This window comes from Aphelocoma coerulescens, chromosome 7 (genome assembly GCF_041296385.1).
Source record: "Aphelocoma coerulescens isolate FSJ_1873_10779 chromosome 7, UR_Acoe_1.0, whole genome shotgun sequence".
NCBI lineage: Eukaryota > Metazoa > Chordata > Aves > Passeriformes > Corvidae > Aphelocoma > Aphelocoma coerulescens.
This window is the reverse complement of record NC_091021.1, coordinates 30,394,753-30,417,202: the sequence shown is the minus strand read 5'-3', so window position 1 is coordinate 30,417,202 and position 22,450 is coordinate 30,394,753. Positions and strand designations below refer to the sequence as shown.

The 22,450-nt window shown below is 47.5% G+C and overlaps 1 protein-coding gene across 1 annotated transcript in view; it reads left to right on the top strand.

Moving 5' to 3' along the window:
* ITGB5 (integrin subunit beta 5) overlaps nucleotides 1-22,450 on the top strand; it is a 57,755-nt gene that overhangs the window by 1,464 nt on the left and 33,841 nt on the right. Inside the window, exons 2-5 of the mRNA XM_069021130.1 lie at nucleotides 2,654-2,739; nucleotides 9,605-9,809; nucleotides 14,310-14,559; nucleotides 17,943-18,111. Coding sequence (XP_068877231.1) covers nucleotides 2,654-2,739; nucleotides 9,605-9,809; nucleotides 14,310-14,559; nucleotides 17,943-18,111 — 710 coding nt within the window. The remainder of the gene's footprint in view (nucleotides 1-2,653; nucleotides 2,740-9,604; nucleotides 9,810-14,309; nucleotides 14,560-17,942; nucleotides 18,112-22,450) is intronic.

Below are 22,450 nucleotides of genomic sequence, written 5' to 3'. Positions count from 1 at the left end.
TCAGTCCAAGGGAAGGATGTCATTTGGAGATGTTCTTTGTGCTTGCTGGACACTACTGTGCAAAATAAATAGGGTGCAGGGTGTAGGACTAAGTGGCATCAGTATGAAGGACTGTATGTGAGCTGTGCAACTCAGCAATCCAGAGGGGGTGGATTATTTGCCTCCAGAGTAATCCCAGCTAAATCCTGGATAGAATTTTCCCCATTATAAGAAGTTTAGTTGATTTTTCAGGAGTGGTTTCATTAAATGTATCACAGTCAAAGAGCAGACTGAGTTCCTTCCAGTCTCACTGGGTGACTTGCCCCAGTATCTGCAAGGATCTGGACTGGCATGAGCATCATCAGGTCCTTCCTCTGCCTGATTCAGGAAAGACTGCACTGAATCAAGCACAGCAAAGACTTGCATCTGGAAAATCCTGCATGTTTCTACTCCAACTCAAAAAGCTCAGGTTTCAGTCTAAAATTGGAGGGCTTCACAAAGCTCTGTTTTCACAACAATGCTGGAAATGGTTTAGTGTTGCTACGGAGTGGAAAGAAAAGCATACTTGGAAAGTTCAAAAGCTGCCACCAGGAAGAATGTCACCCCATGGCTGGCCACAGGAGCGTGGGCTGCTTTGGTCATGGCACGCAGTGGAAGGAGGAGACGTTGCTTTTCAGCCAGCTATTACTGTGACTAAGTAAACTCTCAAAAATCCAGCAGTCGGGAATGGAGGTAAATATTTCCATGTGGACGGGCAAGTGAAGCTGTGGGGGAGCCAGGCCTGGGTAGCCAGGGTATGAATGCAAGTATTTGCTGTATAAAGTCCATTATTTTTGCTGGGTTACCCTGTGCACGGCTTCCAGAGCAGCAGCTCTCAAGGAGAGGCTTTGGGCCATGTTTTAGGGTTTGCAAATGCAAGTGTTAATTGCTGTCTAAATTTTAACTCAGTTGAACAAGTTACATTTTGCTTTATACTATTTCTGTTTTGAGCTCTTGCAACGTCCAGGAGCTGGAATATAACTTCTGAATGGGAACAAGGAATGAAACGCCTGGGTATGTGGTAACAGCCAGAAGGAAAAAAACCCCACACTCTTAAGAAGGCTCTTGTTTGGTATGAATGAGCCCAAGGAGCCTGTTTGAATGAGAGCCATAGAGAGAGTGCAGGGCTTGGCTCTCTGGGGTCAGAGTTAACCACCTTGCGGGCAGCAGAGACCCGTCAGTGCAGGGCTCTGGCACAGTCAGGCCTCTGCAGTGTCTGAGAATGACTGACAGGACCTACTTATCCTCCTTTTGTTTCTAGTCCAGGGCATGCTAGGTTTTCCTCCAGCTGTCCAGCTTGATTCACTGCTTCCTGTGCTCACAGCCCAGCCCCTTATGGGAGCGACCCAGGCAGCTTTTCATTTCTCGGTGCAATATTCACGTGGGATACAGCAAAAATCCTTCTTCCAAAGCTCTCATGGCAGAAAGTTCTTGGGACAGGAGGAAACTCCGTGTGGCTCTTCAGCAGCTATTGGCAAGTCTGTGGAATCTGCAGATTGCACCCCGTAGCAGCGTGGTGCGCTGGTATCTGCAGATGCAACTGGCTGAAAATAGTGGCCTGACAATGCTTTTATTGACATTTGGGTTGGAAAAAATAGCAGACTGGGAGTTCAAGCCTGAGGCATTTCATTTGGAGTGTGCAGCCTCTGTGCTGAAACCTCAGTTGAAGATTTCTTTAATCATTTATTGACAGTGGAAGTTAATAGCTGCACCCGGGGGAGCTGGGCCATCAGTGGTATGGAAGGGCACATTCACAGCCACAGGCAGGCTTGAACAAGCTGCTGCATTCAAAGCCCATACCACTGATGTCTACTTTGGCTTTACCTGTGTGGTTCCGCTTCATTTTTAAAGCCCAAATTGTGGATTTTGTAAGTGAAACTTGCTCGAGACCCCTTGTGCTGCTGGACACCAGCAATCCTGATGCTCCTGCTAGGATCATGGGCAGGGATAGCCCTCGTTGTCTTTCACCCCTGCTGCCTTGGACATGTCCCAGTGCAAACACACTGCAAGGCTTAACCTGGATATCCTGTGGAAATGTCTCTCGTAGTAAAATAAAAGTAATTTAATGTAACATGAGTCCACTGTGAAAATCACCTGTGTGGAAAGGGGAGATGGATGTGTTTCAAGAGTGCTTTAATATGAAAATTCTGGGGAGAGGCTCCCCCCTATATTCAGCTAGAAAAAATGAGAAGATATGCCTAAAGATGTGACTTTAAAAGCGTCTCAGGGGCTTTTGGACAGCCAGCTCCATGTTTCAGGCTGATCAAACAGTTATTGCATTCTGTCCACAGCAATGGAAATACTTCATTAGGATGATGAGTAGCTGGACTCTTTGATTAACCAGAAACCATTGAAAAAAAGTGAAGAAAAATCACCAGATTCAGTAATATTTTAGAGGTTCTCAGCACCCCAAAGCAAGTTTCTGTCCTTTTCATTTACCTTTGGGAAGGAAAAGGAAACAAGACCTCCTTACAGGTGAAGAAAGATTTACAGCTTCTCCTGCCTTTTAGGCTCCTAGGAGATTATTTGCTCTTGTTTGAACTTACAGTATGTTTAGCATTAAGAAAGTCTCAGAGCACCCCTAAACACTGTTTTGGAGTAACCATTCAGCCCATCCTGTTCTCTCTTGCTGAAGGTCTCAATCTGTGCACCAGTGGAAGCGCCACGTCCTGTGAAGAGTGTCTCCTCATCCACCCCAAGTGTGCCTGGTGCTCCAAGGAGGTAGGTGGGCATACCTTGTTTGTCTTGCGTGCTTTCTGTAAGGCTGGAAGAGAGTTCTTTTCTCACCTTGCCTGTTCCTGACTCAGTCCCATGATAGAAGGAGGGGGCGAGGGCAGCGGGTGCTCCATGCCGTGCATGTTTTGGGTGTATGTGACTCCTCAGCTCTTTGACATCATAGGAAATAAGTGTTTGACCCCACTGGCCCCCATATGCCCTCAACAGAGCAGCACTGTTCCTTCAGTCCCTCTGTCCCTTCAACCACCTTCTTGTTTTCAGTGGATGCTGGATCCCTGCATGGACTCTGTGTTGCAGGGAGCCTTGCTCCTAAGCTCTCTCCCTAAAAAGCCCCAAGCCTCTGGCTGGTGTCCTGCTACGTGTCCCTTGTCGCATGGCCTGGCCTGGCATGGGCTCTTTGTCTGTAACAAAGATAATTCTCCTTTCTGAATCTATTGTGTCATTTTGGGGGTGTGACCCATGCTTCTGGCATTGGTGCCATGAGTTGCATAGAGTAACCAAGCACTTCAGAGGGAAAATAGATCCTTGTGTTGATGCTGAAGCTGCTTATCCTTATTCAAGTGCACCTCCTTCTTTGTGAGGAATTGCAAATACCTCCCCCTGCTCCCTAGGGGCTGCTCATGAGTTTAGATTTATATATATAATCCAATATATGTCTTATCAAGTAGACTTACAATTTCTAGAGAACACGGTGTATGAAAGACCTAATAATGTCTGATGCATACAAAGCAATTGCCTGCTTAGTTCCTATCCTAAAGTGTTCAAGAGAGACTTTTGGATGCTTTCAGATGCATGGAAAAACCATGCCTTGCAGGCACAGCTGCTGTGTCAGGAACCAGGTTTGGGATGTGAGAATTCCAGAGCAGGGGATGATCTTGAACCTCTCAATGGGCATGGCCAGTGGTGATGCTGTTCTGTTCCCTGCTTATTCCTCTATTGTGGCCATCCCTGTCCCCTTTTGAGCACTCACTTCACCTTCCAGTTGCAGCTGGTGTTGCTGAGCTGAGGATGCAGGCCCAGCCCCCATTTGCTGTTCCCATCCCTCCTCCTGCCAGGGCTGCTTGGGGCAGCTGCAGCTCCAGGGCAGAGGATGGGGTTGGGGATGGAGATGGATGTGGGGCAGAGGCGGCTTCCAGTCCCCCTGGTTTGGCTGGGTCTTGGGGGGTAGGCCAGCCACTGGCTCTCCAGGTCTATTTCAGTGGATTTTTCACTCCTAAGCACAGTTGCAGCTCTCCAAGGAAAACCTTGTAATGCTGCAAACACCGCACTGCCTGACAGCATCATAGCTTTCATGGGGTGTTTTTTTCCAGCAAGGCAATTGGTGTGCAGAAGGGAAAGGGTGAAGCAATAGATCTTGCTTCTGACACATCTTGTAAACAGCTGTAAGAGCTCCTCTTCCAGCCAGCTAACCTGTGGTGGTGAGACTGGATCCAGGAATGCCAGCTATTAAGCTATGGGAACCCAATAGCTTGTGCTTTTTATTGTTGTTTTTTTCTTACTTGGCATCAAGAGACAACTTTCTGCAAAATGCTGCTAGTGGAAATGTTTATCTCGTGGTCACTGTGACCACTAATTGTACTAATGGGACTGGCAGCCCAACTCTTGTCATGCAAACAGGATAGTTACCAAAAAAACAAGAAAATTCCTAACTGGAATGGAGGGGCCAAGGAGGAAGATGGGTGTTTACAGGGAAGTCCTGTAATACTTCCTGACCTTTAGCCTGCCATCAGCTATTTAAAAATACGCAGTTTAAGGTGTTCTGTGCCAAGAGCTATGTGCTTAAAAGCTGCTGTTCCCATTACATGCTACATGCTAAAACCTAGCAAGTTCTTATTCTAATTCTGTATTTATTTATTTATTTATTTTTAGCATGTACTGTTTGAAACTAATCATTTCTCTGGGTGAGATCATCAGGTGAGGTAATGGGATTTCAAAAAATACCTGGAGTTTTTCAACTTTAAAAAGTTTTAAAGTAATATTATAAACTCTATAACATCTGCTTTCTTTTCATAGTTGTTTCACCACCTTACTCCCCTTCCCTCTGCTGCAGCCTAGTCAGGTTATTAAATTTATTAAATAGCTCTTAATATGTTTTCCTTCGCTTTTTCCATTAGCTGCCATCCGCTATCTATGTTGCCTGGGTGCACATATGCCAGTCAGATTTTACAGCTCTTCTGCTGTTTATATATCAGGGGTAACATACTGGAGTGGGTTCCACAGATGGCAGTTATGTTGTGGTAGAACCTCAATCAGCTGATCTGTGTGTACTTTGTGCTCCCTTTGCATTTACTTTACAGGTTTGGGAGCAAACTGGGCCAGCTTTTATCAACTTTGTAGGCAACAATTAATAATTTTGTTGGGAAATATATATATATAGTAGAAGTCTATCAGTACATGTATAATTCTGTGTATTATGTATACAGTAAATGTAGAGATGTCTGTTTTATGTTTTTTAAATATATATGTAGGTATATATAGCTATACAAAGTATAGTTATGTATATTATTGATTTTCCTGTATATGTATACCTTCTTGAATTTCCTTTGGGGAAATATTTGGGGAATAATATCACTTGGTAGTACCATCACACCAGTTTGTTTGGGAGCCCTATCCCAATAGTTTCCCAGGAGGGATAAGGTTCCTGGAATTTACATTGCCTTGAATTGAGGGTAAGGGGCTGTGTACAGACAGATCTTACAGCAGAGCAGTCAAGGTGCTCTCACTGTATGACTGCCACCTCCTAACCTGTTGGTACCAGGTGCATCACATCCCCTGGCTTGATTGGGCTTCTTTTCACTTCTGCTTGTGTTCAGCATCTCTGTTCCCATCCAAAGGGGTGATGATGGATGAGCTGATGATAGCAGCTTCTGGTGTGCAGCAGCCCTAGAGCCTCCAGGGGCTGCTCAGATAACCACAAGCCTTTGGGCTCTTGGAAATCTGGCAGCAGACATCGATTCTGTTGGCTCATGGAAGAATACCTTGAAAGCCAGGCCTTAAAGGAGGTGATTTCAGTGGCTCTTAGAAGAGGAGGTGTGAATATGTGGCCTTAACCATCACCTGAGCATGCCTTGAAACAGGGCTCTCTGAGAATGACTCTTGGGTGGTGGAGACTGCTGCAGCCTTTCCATCCATGCTGGAATCTGAGGAATCTGCAAGGTCCAGGAGAAGCTGGAAATGACAAGAAACTGCTGACATGGTGCTGGTAAAATGACTGGAAACTGCACACTGGCCTGTGGGGTTGCTGTGATCTCTGTGGCAGCCTGGTTTCCATGTGTGGGGAGAGGAGGATGCTTGATGAATTTTTTGCAGTGGCACCTGGTTGCCCAGGCTGAGCAGGACTTGTTGGGTTTTCTGGGGAGAACAGGGAGCTCTGGAAGTGGCTTCAGTGTTGTCCTCTGAGCTGCCAGGGCAGGTGTGATAGACAGATGGGGGTTGTGTTCATGATAAAGCTACCTGGGGTCATTGCAGGGGGAGAAGCTCTTCAAAAGAGCATTTGGGAGTACCAGTATGGGAGGGGAAATTTCAACATGACGTTTTCTTTTTTGCTGCTTTGGGGAGCAGTGTACCAGTGTGCAGAGGCTCCTCTTGATTGTTAGATGTGTTTGTTAGGTGGATGAACTGTGTTCACCTATCCATTATTTATGTGGATACATTTGTGTGTGTACACACAAACTAGAGATACACATTAATTAAACTGAAATGTCCTTTTTGAGTAAGTGAACCGAAATTTCCCCAATGGCACCCTCTGTTTTCCAGCAGGTGCTTTTACCGCATCCTCTCCCATCTCAGAAAGGTATGCCTCGAGAACGAGGAAGGAAAATCAAGGATGTTCCTAAAAGGGAACATGTCAAGGTTGGTTTTTTTTTAAATGGAGAAAGCAGGCATATTTCAGACTGAATTAATGCAGAGCTGGATTGATTAAACCAAGAAATGGTAGGGACATGCCTAGTCAGGAATTAGATGTTAGATACTGTGAGTGCTATTCTCCACTTTTATCGCATGAACCAAGCAATTTGTCTTAAAACTGTCGAACTGATGAGCATGTAATTGTCACGCTGTTGTCTCCATTCATTCTGCCTGCTCGGATGCATTCGCCTTTGTGAGCTCCTTAGCGACTGCCCGGGGGGCTGGAGCAGCCAGAGCTGCTGACAGGGGCTGGGGGACCTTCCCAGCCAGCGCTCCTCTGTGGCATGGAGCAGTGTTTGGGGTGGTTCCTGCTGGTGAGGGGCAGTTCTTGCCCAAGCAGGCCTGCGGGCAGGCGGCTGGCAGGTATGTGGGCACACTGAATTGCTTAACTAACCGCAGGGTGTTCCCTGCTTGGGGAAAACTGGGGCTTGAACCAGCGTGCTGCGTCTGAGCTGCTGTGGGGGTGCCTTTTGGTGTGGTTCCTCATGAGCTGTCTGGGCCTGTGCAATGCCCTTTACTCCCCAGATCTGCTCATCCTTTTTCCCTTTAACTGAACCTCCATGAGCTTTGATTTTCTCTGTCACAGAAAACCTTGCACTAGAATTGGGTGGTACCTGGTAGTCCCAGTTTTGGCTTTGGGTTCTGACCTATGACTGCAGGTTGGGTGTGTGTTTGCAGAGTGTAGTGGTGATTGCTGGGACTTTCCCAAGGCCACCATCATCCCCCTGCTCAGTGTTACTCTGCCTGGGTAAGAAATCAAGCAGAAGTAGGGGTCAGTCCTGCACCCCTAGGTGCTGAGGTGCACCACCCACCCCTCAGGCATTTGCACCCCTGAGGGGTGGGTGTCAGGTAATACGGCTTTTCAGTGAGCAAGAAAATAGCTGGGTTTGATTGAATCTGCAGCTTAGCAGTTGCTGCCCTTTGGCAAGTCCTCTGGACCCATTTTAGAAGAAAGTTTAGAGAAAATAGCTGGGTCAAGCAAGGGGGACCTGGGGACTGGAGGAGTGCAAAGGTGCTGCCAACCTATGAGTTGTGTAGGGGCTTTTCCCTGCCCTCCTGGACTTCCTTTGGAGTCTTTGGAGCAGACCCTGGGAAGGCTTGGAAACACTTGATAGAAGCTGCAGCTATGTGAGCAGCCCTAAATATTGTCCTATTTGGATGCTTCTCTCCAATGTTAATTACTTGAGAGTAACTAGAAGTTCCAGCTGCGCCCCTGGGCTGTTTGTGTTGCTTTTTGCACAGTCGGAGTGTCCTTTCTAATAGATGGCAGCAGAAATGAGCTGGCAGAGGTGTTCACCTGGAGCTGTGGTCTGGGTACTGGGAGAGCAGGAGAGCATCTCCCCCGGGTGCCCTGCTGCTGGGTAGATAGGCCCAGGAGAACACCTGGACCCCACCAGCTTTTTGCCAATTTCAGGTAAAACCACATCCGAGAGAAACTTTTCTCCAAGGCTGCCTGAAGTGTGTGGCTCTGAAAGGCTGGGCGTTGTTTTCAGTTTTGTGAGGGATTCTGATTTTTATTTTGTCATGCTGGAGATGTTTTAAATAGTCCCAGTCCTCCTTTTTTTTGGAAGTTCATCTGTTTACACGACGTGTTCCAAGAAATTTGTGTTCGTATCCATCTGACGTGCCGTCGTCGGTTTCTTGGCTGGACCCCGCTGCTGGATGCTGGAATGCAAATCTCGCATTTTTCAAATACCGTTGGGACCTTGTAGTGAGAAAAATGCAGCTGGAAGCCTCTGTCTGTCTCCCAGGGCCCTGTATTCAAGCCTGTCCTTGAGGGACCCCTGGAGATCACCCCATGAGGTTCTGTCAGGAGCCTCTCCCTCCTTGATGTCTCTCCTGTCCTCTGCCATGCTGGAGCTTCAGCAACCAGTGAGGTTTATTCAGCCCCACACTGGTTTTGGCTGCACAGCTGAAGGAGGGGCTGGCATGGCTGCAAGCATCTTCTCTGCATTATTTCATGTTGTACTAGTCCCCCAGCCCTGGAGCTGAAGAGGGTTGTCTCTATTGTTGTAGTGCAGAAATAAGTAGGAATTGACTGTTGAAAATCCAGTAAGTTTTGGGCATGTGACTTGTTCCCTTTGGCACTTTTGGGGAGAAAAAAAAAAGGCATTCTAACAAGCAGGCTCTTTGCAAAAGGGTGCATTGTGTTCCCGGCTGTTCCTGAGTGCTGCCCTGCACAAGGCTGCTTTGTGCACCATGCACAGGGCTCTCACCAAGGGCTGGAGCTCTGGGATGGGTGCTGGGTGACTCCTGGCCATCCTTTGGGAGTGGGCCACTGCCTGCACCTTGCTGCCTGTGCCTAACTGCCTGTAGTGGGCACAGACTGCACTTTAACCAGCTCCCGGGAAGTCTCTCCCACCTCCCTTATTCTCCATGCAGTGCTTGTGTGGGGACGTGCGGTGTCTCACCCAGGGAAGAGGGTGCAGGTCCCTGAAGCCACCCAGCCTATCTTCAGCTTCACATCTTTACTTGGCCCTCTCTGGGTTAGTGGGTTTGTCCTGCTTCCCTCAGTGCCACCTCCTTATCCTTTCTTCTGTCTTTTGCAAAGCTCCTTTGAGGCAATGTATGTGCATAAAATAATAGGAAAGGCAGTGGACTGTTCCTGCAGCAAACCAAGTGCTTTGCCTTGCTCTCTTGTGGCCAGGGCTGGGAACAGGTGCTGCTGCTGGGGCTGGGCTGAAAACATGGGCTTAGCTTTCTGTTTCAGTGCTCTGCGAGCAAATTCAGTGTTCAGATCCTCGTAGAATTTCCTTTTTTGGTCAATCCCTTTGAAAGGCTCAAGGCTCAGTGCAGGCTCCTTCCAAGTACAGTCATCCCAAAGGACACCAGCTTCTCCTTGTCATCTCCTAGTTGTTAGGTACCAGCATGTCAAAGCAAAGCCCCTGCTGTGGGATTGATGTATTCCCCTCCACTTCCTTTTTGTCTGTTCTTCACCCCCCAGGATTTTGGCAGCACAAAGTCCATCACATCCCGGTGCGACTTCCTGCAGAACCTGATTGCAAACGGCTGTGCCGGAGCCATCGAGAACCCCAGCAGCAGCATCAGCGTGGTGAAGAACGTCCCTCTGAGCAGCAAGGGCTCTGGCCAGAGCCACCTGGATGTCACGCAGATCACGCCTCAGAAGGTCGCCTTGAATCTTCGCCCTGGTGAGTCCCCAGGGCTCCATGAGGTGTGGGGGGAGGGAGAAAAGGTGGCCAGCACATACCAAGAGCCTTGTAGCCCACTAAAGCAGGTGACTGCTGGCCCCTTCCATACCTGTCACCTTTGGTGGTGCATCACAAACAGGTTTGGGGCTGGGGCACATGTCCTCTGTGAGAGGACACTGCTGTTGAGCAAAGTCAGTCAAAGCCCACCCACAACTGCTACCAATAATGGTCTTAACAGTTGCATGTGTTTAAAAGGAACCTGCTCAGCTTAAAAATGGAATCACTGTGTGGAAGGAGTTAAAATAACTTTGGTTCCTCCACTAAGCGGCCAGGGCATGACTCTAAACTGAGACAGTTCCTTCTATAAATTGGAAACAAACCCACATATCTGTTTTCTGTCGGTATGCAAGAGAGCTATGGGATCAAGGCAGAAGATGGAGATTTGAACTTGTGACTCAGGCCTTGGACTGTAGCCAGGCCCCTCTTTCATTCTCCTGAGCCATCACTTTTCTTCAATCTCTTCCTTTTAATTAAAAGTTAGAAGGGAACGGCTCATCTGAGCCATGCGAGCATGCTTGTTATCAAAAGTTTTTGCATGGTGGGGGGAGGCTTTAATGTGGGTTTAGAATTCTTGCAAAAATTTGGCAGCTGACATTTCTGAAGAGGGGAAAAAAAGCTCTTTATTGCAAAGATAAGAAGCAAATATAAAAGCTTGATTCATTATAAACTATTGGTGTGGGTTTCTAAGGCTTACAGTTTTGTGACAGCTCTCATGAGCATACAGAAAAGTGAAATATTGATGTTTTGCCCAAGAAAAACAGGGGTTTGAGCTGGTGTTCATGCTACCAGTGCTATCCCAGAGCCTACCAGTTGCTGCAGGAGTTTTTGTTTTAGCTGTGTAAGTTAGAAGTTGTCATGTTTCTCAACTAACTTCCTTAGCTGTCATCGGTCAGACCCTCAAATCCAAAGAAAATTTGCTTCAAAGCCTTAAAATCAGATATCTGAAAGCAGTCACCACTGTATGTGTGTCTGGATGCATGGATTCTGCCACTGAATGTTGTGTTGAAAAGGGAGCAAAGGGGAGTTGTTATTACTGCTGTTTCTTGAGGCAATTAACTGACAGAAAGGGCTGGCTCAGCTTCCACCTCTCACCTCCTGTACCTCCACCTCCACACGCAGTGCCCGGTGCTCAGTGAATTCCGCTTTCCTAATCCCCGGCAGTTTTACCCATCCAGTGTTCACCACTCCAACTGGTGGCAGGGTGTGGGGATCCATCTCCCTGTGACTTCCTGGGGTCTGTGCTCTTGGATACCTTGGGCTGCACAGGACTGGTGTGCTGCTTCTGCCCACCCCTGCGGGGACCACGCTCACGGCCATCCTCAGTTCTTTGTGATGGAGAAGCCTTCCAGGTCTGGGGTGAGCTGCAGGAATCACCCTGAGGACCCCTGCAGCAATTCCCATGCTGAGCCAGTGAACTCCCCTCCCTGTGCTCCTCTTGCAGAGCATCAGAGTCATTGCAGGAGGAGGGACAAACCTAGATGTTTGTAATAATATCTCCCGTTTTTGCTCTCTTTCTGTTGTTGGGCAGCACTTCACCTCTGGGCTGATGACTTCCTAAACCCTTGTATTAGCAGCCCCAGTTTAAATTATCTATTAATCCTTGAGCTTGGGAGAATGGGTTTCACCCTGTGAACCCAAGACAAAAAGGAGACAATGTTGATTTAATTTTGGGCTTGAGGGGTGTACTATTTCAAAGATGGATTCATGCAGCGCTCTGTGGCAATGGTGATCTTTTATTCTTAGACCGCTAAGCAGAAGCAGAAGGGAGTGGATTGTCAATTGTTTGCTGTTGCCACCCAGGCAGTTTGATCTCATCATCCTGTGGCAGAAGTCACATCCCCAAATCTGTGTCCTCAGCTAAACTCCAAAGGCCTTAAACTGATGTCCTTACAGGGTAGCTTTTGGATTGAGCATTTAGTTTTTATAATATTGCTTTTTAATCTTGAGTCCAGCTATAAAGCAGTGGCCTAGTTAAATGAAATAGAAATAGTGTAAAAGGACTTAAAAAATGAATAGATGCAGGCTGTGTTGCCCATCAAGCCATAAGCCTTACCAAGCAGGAATAAGCTGGATAAGCATGATTGTCGAGTTTATGTTCTTAAATTGACCAAAATCAATTTTTCCAGTTTCTGCACTGCCTCTGCGTGATAGTATCCAAGAAAAATTTCTGAACTAAGCCCTGAGTTTAAGACTTTTCAGTAAAAGCTCTAAGGAGAGGATGGTGGCGACAGTACATGAGGAAGGAGGGGGCTGGATTATCCCTAGAAGTGTGAGAGTAATGCTGTCCACAGAGAATAATAAATTCTTTTGCACTTACATCTACATACATTAGTGATATTTTCTCTGACATAATTGGTTTGTGCAGTTAGGAATGAAAGAAGAACCAGCCACAGGATCCTGTTGGTTTTGGTGCTTCTCAGGGACTAATAAATTCATAATTATTAAGAGAAGCACGTTTGATCACAGCATTCCAAATACCTTCTCTGGCAGGAAGAACGGTGTTTTGGACATGAAAATATTGCAAAATACAGAGGACACATTCCCTTTTCCAGTGGGAAAAATAGGTAGGAATGAAAAACAGGGGCATGGGAATGAATTTTCCCAGATTTAAACACATTTTTGCAGCACCAAATTTAAGTCAAGCTTGCAATCACAGTCTTTTACCCTCAATCAGTGCTAACAGGTTTTGTGCTACACGAGTTATGTTCTTTGTTTCCCCCTAAAATTCATGCCAGGTACAATGTGAGGCCCACCTGGAGCACCTGCTGCACTCCACATCCCAGTCCTGTGCTGGTAAAGTCCAACTCCTGCTGGGCAAGAAAGCTGGGGAGAATAAGGAGGAATATTTATGGCATGAGCTTCCTGCTTCCTACAGCTGGGCAGTATCTACATGTGTGTGTTTGCCCAGGGTGCCTCCTGCAGCCCTGCCTTTTCCAGGTGGGGTTGTAGCAGGCTGCAGGGAAATGCTTAAAGAGAAGGAGGGTGTTGTTTGAGCCCTAGCTCCCTGCAGCCTACCCCAGGTGCCAGGCATGGTGCTGTGCAATGCCAGCATGGCAGTTTTGGGATGCTGTTGCTGCTGGGCTGGAAGTAAGTGGGAGCAGCTGTGCTGCTGTGCACAAGGCGGAGAACAACAAAGTGGTTAGGGAAATGTTTTCACAACAGTAAAAAATGTGAGTTTCATTTCTGGGGAAGAAGAGGGGCAGCCACAAGTGTTTTGCAGAACCTGCCACTGCCCCAAGTTCAGCCTTGGCCATGAAGGGCTTGGAGAGGGCAGCAGTGGGATCTTGGTTTTGAAAGGATCCAATTCCCTGGGGCTGAGACCCCACTGAACGGGAAAAGGGGCCAAGGTGGCAGCTGGGAACATGAGATCTCCAAACCAGCCTGGCTTTTGAGGTTGGGGTTTGGGGTTTTATTTAGACCCCCTCTTAGCAAAGTGAAAGGCAAACTTTTGCTACCTGCTGTCTGGCTCCACTGCGGGCCATATGGTATGAAGTTGGTAAGTTCACTTTGAAGCCACTTCAGCTTTTTTGAGGCATAGGCATTGCCTGTGGTGGCCTTCCCTGGCACCCCTTCCAGATTTCTAGTGAAATCAGTCTGGCAAAGGGGAAGGTCAGAGACAGACTTTCCTCTGCTTCTCTTCACATCTGCACAGCCTGTGACTCAGCCCTGTCAGCTCCTTCCCTTGTGTTCTTCACTTCAGGAAGTTTTACCTCTGCCTCAGTGCTTCCCTGGGTGACCCTAATAACTTTTTTTTCCCAGTTCACTTCCCTTTTGCCCTGATTTCTCCAGCTCTTTTTTTGGGGGGAGCTCCTTTTCAAAGATGTTTCTTCTGTGTCTGCTTCACCTTGACTTCCCTGCACAGCTCAGAGGACATCTTGCATTCACCTTGTGTTGGCTCTTTTCTCTTGATCCTCTTCCTTCTCCTACTCCACCTCCTCTCTTCTATGCAGGACTTCTTGGACTGCTCCTGGTTTCCTTTGAGAATGTACCCAAGTAAGTGTGGGCAGTGTTTTCAGTAGTCCATGAAGTAGCCATTTAAGGTTCACTCTGCTTTTCTTTCCCATTTTCTAGGAAAACATCCCTGGACTGCACACAGCCCAGGGCAACAGTGTTTCTCATGTGTCCCTCCCTTAGATGTTCTCTAAGATGAGATGGAGAGACCCTTTCCCACACCTCCAAAGAGCTGAAACAGAGACACGCACTCCATGTCTTTTTTGTGCCAGCCAGTACACTACATAGCTTAGAGGACCCAAAGTCAATACCTGTTTTCCTGTTTGTCTCCTAAGGGGTGTATTTGGAAAAGCTTATTCCCCTCACCCTCTTCTTTTGAAAAGTGACCTGTCTGCTCTGCAGGGGGGGAAAAAAAAAAGCGTGTGGTCTGGATTTGTATGTGTGCTGGGAGTTTCCTTTTCACCGTGCTCAACCCTTGTGTGTGTGCAGGTGACCAGACCTCGTTCCGAGTCCAGGTGCGGCAGGTGGAGGACTATCCCGTGGACCTCTACTACCTGATGGATCTCTCGCTGTCTATGAACGACGACCTGGACAATATCCGCAATCTGGGGACCAAGCTGGCCGAAGAGATGCGAAAGCTCACGAGCAATTTCCGCCTGGGGTTTGGCTCTTTCGTGGACAAGAACATTTCTCCTTTCTCCTACACAGCACCAAGATACCAAAACAATCCCTGCATTGGGTAAGTGGTGCGTGCACCCTGAAGGGGCAAGCCCTGTGTGTGCACAGAGGCTGGCTGCAGTCTTCAAGTGCCCTTTTGCTTTTAATAATGAACCACACCTCGGCCCTGGCTTTTGGGAATGATGATGCCATGGCTGTCGCTGTGATACTTGAGCAATTCAGAATAGGACAGCTTCTAATTTTGCTTTGGCTGTTGGGAGATCTGTGCATCTAGACATGAGAAACTGTTGTACCAGGGAGCCTGAAGCTATTTTGAAGTACCTGAAAAGGATGCAGACATAGCAGACTTTTTTACAGTCTTTGAGGAAAAGGAGCCAGAGCCAGAAATTCCTTTTTTCTGATCCTAGCTCTGAGTCACAGTTTGGCGTTGAGTAAATCAATTAAGCTTTTTGTCTGCATTTTACAGATAAGGAGACCAAGGCAATGTAAATCCTTCTCAACAAAAGTATTTGGAGGAACTGAGATTTGTGATGGCCTATTGTGCTGATTAATCAGTTCTTGTAGAGTGTTTTGAAGGTGGCAGGCAGGTTTTTTCATCTTTATTGCTGTGGAAGGAAGGCAAACTGACAGTTACAAAAGACACAAATGATGTGGTTTACTTTGTGGTGATATCAGAGCCTTCGTCCCTTTATTTCCTTTTTTTTTGCTCGTCTTTGCAAGCATCTTTTTGTTTGCCTTTTAAACACCAGAGTTGGGATCAAGTGCATTGAATTGAGGATTTTGCCAGAGTGAAATTGGATGTAGGGAAGAGTATCCAGGCTCAGACAGGTTTGGGTGTTGGAATTAAAGGATGGATACAGCAGCAAGTGCCCCCCTGGGAGAGTGTCACCACTGACACCTTTGTTGTCGCCATCTTCACCTCATCCATCAGTGGATGCTTCCTAGTCATGTAAGGGCAGTGAGGATAACCCTTTTATTTGAGCCATTTGTGGATACTTACAGTGTAACATCACCTCATGCATGGATGCCAAGCTCTGTTCATGCTCTAAGTATGAGAGGCAGATAAAGAGAGCTTGCATCAGCTGTGAGTTTCTAGGCCAGCTTTTGGCACTGACCAAGCACTGGCATCTCACTGCACATTGCATGCTGACCAGACAAAAATTATCTGAATTCTCTTTTCACCAGTTCTGTCCAGAGTGGAAAGTCACATAAATTTTAACACTGAAAACTCTTGCTTTAATCATGAGGTGAAGGTGACCACACTGAGCCAGGAAAGTGGCTCTGCCACAATGGTGTTGCACACCACACTCTTCATAGTGCTTCTCCCAGAAATTTGGCATAGCCTCTGAAGGGTCCTCTCACTCATCTCTGTCATCCTCAGTCTCGTGACACCTGCTCATGTTACCCTTAGGCTGGGAACAGGCTCCAGCTGGAGAAATCTTGGAAAATTTGTTCGGCTGGGATGTGATTTGATTGGAGTGACATGGCTTTGGCCAAGTGAAACAGAGTGAAACATGCAGGAGGAGATGGATGCAAAAGGAGGAGAGGATGGAACTGGACAACTCAGCAACAAGGCATATCTGAAACTTGTGATGACCTTTTATCAAGAACATCCAGAGCTGTCACCTCAGTTTTCCCACCATGATCAGGCTATCTGCATGTTCTTTTGGCTTTACCCAGGTGGTTGCTTTCTTTCTATGGGTTACCTTAAGCCAGCCTGGTCTTGGGAAAACATTTAGGAAGGATTGCCCATGGCAGCTCATTTGGTAGGTGTTCCCTTCCAGTTGCCATGGGTCTCCTCTTCATCCAAACCAGGGATGCTAGCTCCCTGCTCTCTGATGGAATCTCCTTCCCCAGCCTGCTCTGAGAGGGGGCTCTGGCTGCTGCCATGTGGCTCACTGGTGCAGGGAGGTGGGTTGTCAGGCCTGGTTTTGTTGGCAGCTATTTCTGGTGTCAAAACAAACCATCTAAGAAAAGCTGGAAGTAAACACAAGCTGCAGTGGATGCTTTTTGCCCCTGGTCCAGACTCTCCCCTTCTCTTCCTCGTGGCAGTGACTGACTTGCAGGTCTGGGTGGGGTGCAGCCCTGTTTCCCTTGTGTCTCCTCCATCACCCCTGCTCCTGACTGGGCATCCTGATGGGCTAAGAGCAGCTTGCTGAGACCCTGCAGTGCAGGGGTTTCAGGCACATCAAACTCCTTGCCTTTCCCTGGGTGCGAGCGGGCTGCAAGTCTGGACATGGATCACGGATCAAAAGGGATGGCTCTAATTGCCAGCCAAGCCCAGGGCAGTGAGACCTGCCCCATGGTTAGGTGTGTGTGTGGCTGCATGGATGGAAATCCCTGGTCTGGGGTTCCTTGTGAGGGGTTTGCGTTCTCAGTGATGGTGAATCCTGAATACTCTTTTGTGTAAAAAGCCTCTTGCAACTTACTCATAGTGGGCTGTGTCAGCAGAGGCTTTTAATTGTACTCTGGGTTATATGTTTGAAGATAAGAGTGAATTAGTGCCAGGCCAACTCCTTTATAAACACAGTTCTTCTTAACCCTTCCTGTCCCTCTCCCCTGCACACACTCACTGATTTCCCACGCCACAGGAGCTGCTCTGCTGAGCTCTCCAGGTGAGCACCAAAACTGCCTTCTCATGGTTTTGTATGGAAAAAAAAAGGTTTCCTGGTAGCCTGCCAAAACATTTCTCTGCCTTAGGGTGCCCCTCCTACCCTTCTGCTCTGGTGGCATCCTGGGAAGCAGAGATGGTATTTGCTCACCAGCTTGCAGGGAGAGTGGGAGGAAGCATGAGCTGGTGTTGATTATTACTGCGTCTCGTACTGGGCAGTTGCCAGGTGCCTGGTGATGTGCAGTGGGTGTAGGGTGGCTCGTACTGGCAAGAAAATGGGATGACACAGTGAAAATCCATACTGCAGAAGAGGGGAAAGGTAGGTCTTGGCAGGGATGCTCCTGCCCTTTGACACCAGCCCACTGGTTCTGCAGGTGTGGGACATGGCTCCCATGGCCCTCCTGGGCTGCTGGGAAGGGTGGATCTGCCAAAGCGCAGCCTCTCTATCAGTGGATCACATCATTGGCTGCAGATTCCCGGTGTGAAAACCACTTTGAGTGCTGAAACTGCAGAGCTGCATGGCCCAGGGTGTGCTGGTGCTCGGTGTCTCCACTCACACCGTGTTTGGAAAGAGGTGTCCAGTCCTGGTGGGATCTCTGGAAACTTCGGCTTCTGAAAGCCCCTGAGGGGAAACAAAAAACCACAGGCTCTGCTGTAGGGTTCTGCAGAGAAATAGCCAGAAATTGAAGTGTCCAAAATACGAAGCATTGTGAAAATATTTCAACCCTCTGAACAGAATTTTGAAGACCAACCGGGTAGAGCCGTGAGCTTCTGCAGCTCTTGGCTGTGGGTGTGGTTCCTCCCAGCTGACCACTCCTCTGTTCTTCCTGCAGCTACAAGCTGTTCCCCAGCTGTGTCCCATCCTTTGGCTTCCGCCACCTCCTGTCCCTGACGGATAAAGTTGACCGTTTCAATGAAGAAGTCCGGAAACAGAAAGTTTCCCGCAACCGAGATGCTCCAGAGGGTGGCTTCGATGCCATTTTGCAGGCTGCTGTGTGCAAGGTGAGCTGCTCTGATTTCTGGGGGTTTAAAGCAGAGTGAAAGAGGAGGAGGAGGGGGTTTCTTCTGCTCTGTTCTTGAACCAAGGCAAAGCTTCAGTTTGCCATTTCTTGGAAGTAACTACTAAATTTTTCTTGGAGAAACTGAAAAATGCTTTGAAAAGTAGAGGGTTTTGTTTTCATGTGCTTTTGTAGATAAACAGGCAAAGGAAAGAAGGTTAATGCTTTATCTAGTTTAAAGGGATAAAATTGGAGCTTTTGCAAATGCAAATTTAGGGCTGAGATTTCATTACACAGCTAGACTTTTGGTGCTGAGCACCTGGGACAGAATCCTTTAAGATTCACATCCACTTATGTGCAGCAGCACTGCATGTCAGCTCACTGTGTTTCTCAAGGCTGTGTCAAACACATCCTGCAGCCTGTTGACCCATGTTGAGGCTTGGAGCTGGTTCCTACTGCTCATACTTTCCTTCTTTGTGTGTGGGGGAATGATCTCACCTCTAGGTGCTGATAGCCTGCTCTCCCTCTTTGTCAGCAGAACTGGAGCAGAGTTCATTAGCTTGGTGCCATGTTAACCATGTCCTTAGGGTTGTTGGAGATGCTTGCCTGAAGATCTTTCTGGAGCAAGTAGCTGGGTTGCACCAGTTTGTCATGAATTAAAGTGTTTGCTCCACTCTGACATGAGTCTGAGCTTCCCTGCTCACCAGGAAAGGCTCCGTTTGCTGTTTCCCCTGTTGCTGCAGTTGGCTTTGCTTCAGCCTTGCTGAAAATCCTTTTGGTTGGGCATGTTTTCTTCTGGGTCTGAATTATGGGAGCCAGGAGATAGGCATGGTCTGTGGGAGTGATGGGATGCAGGCATGTGGGAAACCAGATCTTTCCTTGCCTGGGTGCCTTCGCTGTGCTTTCATGGTCTTGGCAGGGCTGAACCTGCCCCATTGGATCTGATGCCACCCAACAGTCATCTTCCCACGGATATTGTTGTTGGCACAACTACAGTGCTGCTCCCAGTAATTGTCTGGGTATAAAGTGCTTCTCAGTTTTGGAGAGGTGGCTCCCATGGTTGGAGCAGGGATGGCTCAGGATGGTGACTCAGTTGTGCCATTCACCATGTGGGTTTTTGCAGTCCCTTCCACCATGTTATTGCAAAAACAGGACAATATTCCCCTATGGTGCAGCAGTACTTCAGTGTGTATCACAAGGGCTCGTTTCTGAAGTGTTGGTGGAAGGCAGGAGACCTGCAAGATATTTCCTGTATATTTGTGCCAGTCTCAGACTGTTGTAAGGACCAAAATCTTTAACTGTCCTTCTTGAATGCACAACCTGGTCCCTTCTAAATTTAGAAGATTAATTTAGATGCTGGTACCATCTAAATTCAGGAATGGGCACCCTCTAGGAAGGGTGAGCAAAGGTGACCATGTGCACATGCATGACTGTTGGCATGATGTGGCAGGTCATGACAGCGAGTTTCTGCAGCCACAGCAGTTAATTAATTACTGGAGCTTGGGTGGGGGAAAGGAAGTCCATGGGACTCGTGTGCAAAGCAGGAGAACCGGCTGTACCGTGACCTGTGCTGCCTTGGCAGTCCCAGAGCAGCTGCCTCTGATCATAGCCATGAGCAGCAAAGACTGAGTTAAAAAAGCCAGAATTTCAGGTCAGCTGATTGACATTAGGATGTTTGGTCCCATAGTCAAAATGGGAACTTATTGCTTAATTTCCCTTGTGGTCCCCAAGTGATGGCCCAGACTGGTTGGCGGCCGTGGGTTGTGGTGAGGCTCAAGGCCACTGAGATGGATGAGGGATGCAGACATCTGGGGTGGCAGTGAAGTGCAGCTTGCTGATGAGGATGTTCTTTGCATGGAGTTTTGCATCCTGCAGTGTCTAATGGAGTATCATGGGGATGAAACCCCCAGAAACAGAGAGTAGTTTCTGTTAACTCAGGAACTATTCCCCCCCATGCAAGGAGAGCAGCATATGGGTACCTTGATGACCTCTGAGGTGGGTTTCCTCATCACTGCTGTGGTACCCTGTTGCATCTCACTGGCATGCTCCAGCTTTTTCCAGGATAGTTATCACCTTTGAAAGTCCCCTGCCTTGGGGACATGTAGTGTGTTGCCCATGAAGTACTTTGTGCTGAGCATCAAGGGTGTTGTCCCTGGGAGAGCTGGTCATGGCATAGCAGAGCCTCACTGTCTCCAAGCCATGGTGTCTAAACAAGGTCTTCTTCTCCCCTTCTGAAGTGTCAGAAACAATACCTTGTGCATTGACTAGGTGTTTTTACACTGTAATGCATAGCAAGCATTTCTGCTGCATGAGCTGCCTACGGGCTCTGTAGCACTCGAGTCATTTTTTGGCCTGCTTTTCAACCCAAGGAGTGGAGAAACTTTGTACAGCTAATACAGACTAAGGAGCAGGCCCAGAGTTTGGCTCCTTTCTGAAAGATAAAGATATGGTAAATGTTATTCTGGAGGCAATGAAAGAGCCAGAGACAACAAGCCTTTATTCTGATGCTAAAATAGTAACCCAGGAATATTAATCAGCCTTCCATAATTACATTTTCCATTTGCAGTGTTTTGGTTTTTTGCCATTCTCTAAGTGCAAGCCTCATATGGCTTGGTGGCATGTGTAAGTTTCAGATCTTACACGCTAAGATGCAGTGAGGAGATAATGCTAGATTGGAAAATAAAGCATCTTTTGGAATGGTTTTGATTCGTGCTTGCTAGACACTGGTATATGGAGATAGCCAAGGCATCTGGGAGACACTGGGGTGCCTTTCAGAGCAGTACCAAGTGAAGGAGGTTTTGACTTTTGATCCCTAAGGCATACTTGCCTTGCACCTGTATCTGTTTCTTGCTTCCAAAAAGGTCTGCACGTGAGAAACTGGTGAGGCTTTTGACAAATTGATGAATCCAGGGGGGGCTCCTGGCAACTGAGTGTTGGCAATTGAATGGATTTTATTCAGTGCCCGAAGTATAAATGTAGATATTTATTCAGGCATGGAAATACAGGCTTTGCAGCCTTTTCAATAGTATTTGGAGAGCTGTGCTGAGGCAGCTGTGGCAGTTTTGCCAGCCACTGCTGGGTGTATGGAGTGAGAAGCTGTTTTTTCGGGATACAGAAGGCAACTGCAGCTGGTTGTGGGAGTAGGGGCAGGATCCGTTGCATCCCCAGTTTCCCTGTGGAAACATGTTACTCTGCTTTGGGTCCAGTCCCACCTCTGCTTTAAAAATCCTTCTTACCCATACGGATCAAAAACCAGATGAGGGGGTAGGCATCAGTGCAGGGTTTTTTGTTCAACAATCCCAGTCCAATAAAAATAAATGAATTTCTCTTTGGTTATTTGCTTTAAGTGGAGCAGAGTGCTGCTCTGGGTTTCTCAGTGGAAACTGCATGCTGAAGAGCTGTATTTTCCAGTGCCTGGAAGCTGCTGGCAGAGGCAGTGTGAGATGCTCCTTGGCATGCCAGCCTCCTTGGGGGGCTTTTTTTGTAGGTCTACAGCTTTTTTAGTGTGGGATCAGCATTGGCTCAGCCAGCCCATCCAAGGCACCTGGTTCCATGCTCTGAGGCGTCACATGCTTTTGGTGCCTGGATATTGGCACTGAAACTGTGGGTGCTCATTGCTTTGTGGGAGTGAGTTCCTGAACTGAGCAGCCACAGCAGTTTTGATGTTGTTGATGTGGGAAATTGTGTCGGAGGCATGGAGAGTTTGTCTGCAGAGGAATGCTTAACCTGTGATTTAAAGGTGGGCTTAGCAGGCAGGTGACCAGCACCAGCACCCCTGAAGTGACTGCGTAACTGCTGCTTGAATGCAGCTCCTTTTCTTTGTCTGCAGCACATTTCTAAGGAAATGAAACTCAGATTAATCCTTCTGATCTCTTTGGGAGTTTCTTGGCCTTAATAATTTAAAAAGAAATCAGCTTTGGACACTCAAAGAAAAGTGAACTGGATGGGCTTCTGTCCGGTGGCCAAGTAGACTGAAAACTGCCTCTTGCATTATTAGAGCTGTAATCACTTTTGAGTTAAGATCTTAAGAAGTTACATTTTGGCATGAAGTTTTAGCCTGTTGTCCAGTGGGGTAACTTCAGTGGAATGAATCGTGCTTCCCAGAGCAAAAAATCCTCATTGCTTCCTGAGCTGGACTGTAACGTGCCGGTGCATGGTAAAGGATGTGTGTTGCCAAAGATTTCTTCCTATGGCCTTATATGCATCATGGGGTCTTTAAAACGTCATTAAAGAAACCTTCTGGAATAAGGAGGAAAAAGGAATCTACTCTGGAATAGTGTCCCTGAGGCAAGAATTATATTTATCGGAAAAATCAGCAGGCTTTGGGCTATGACTCACATTTG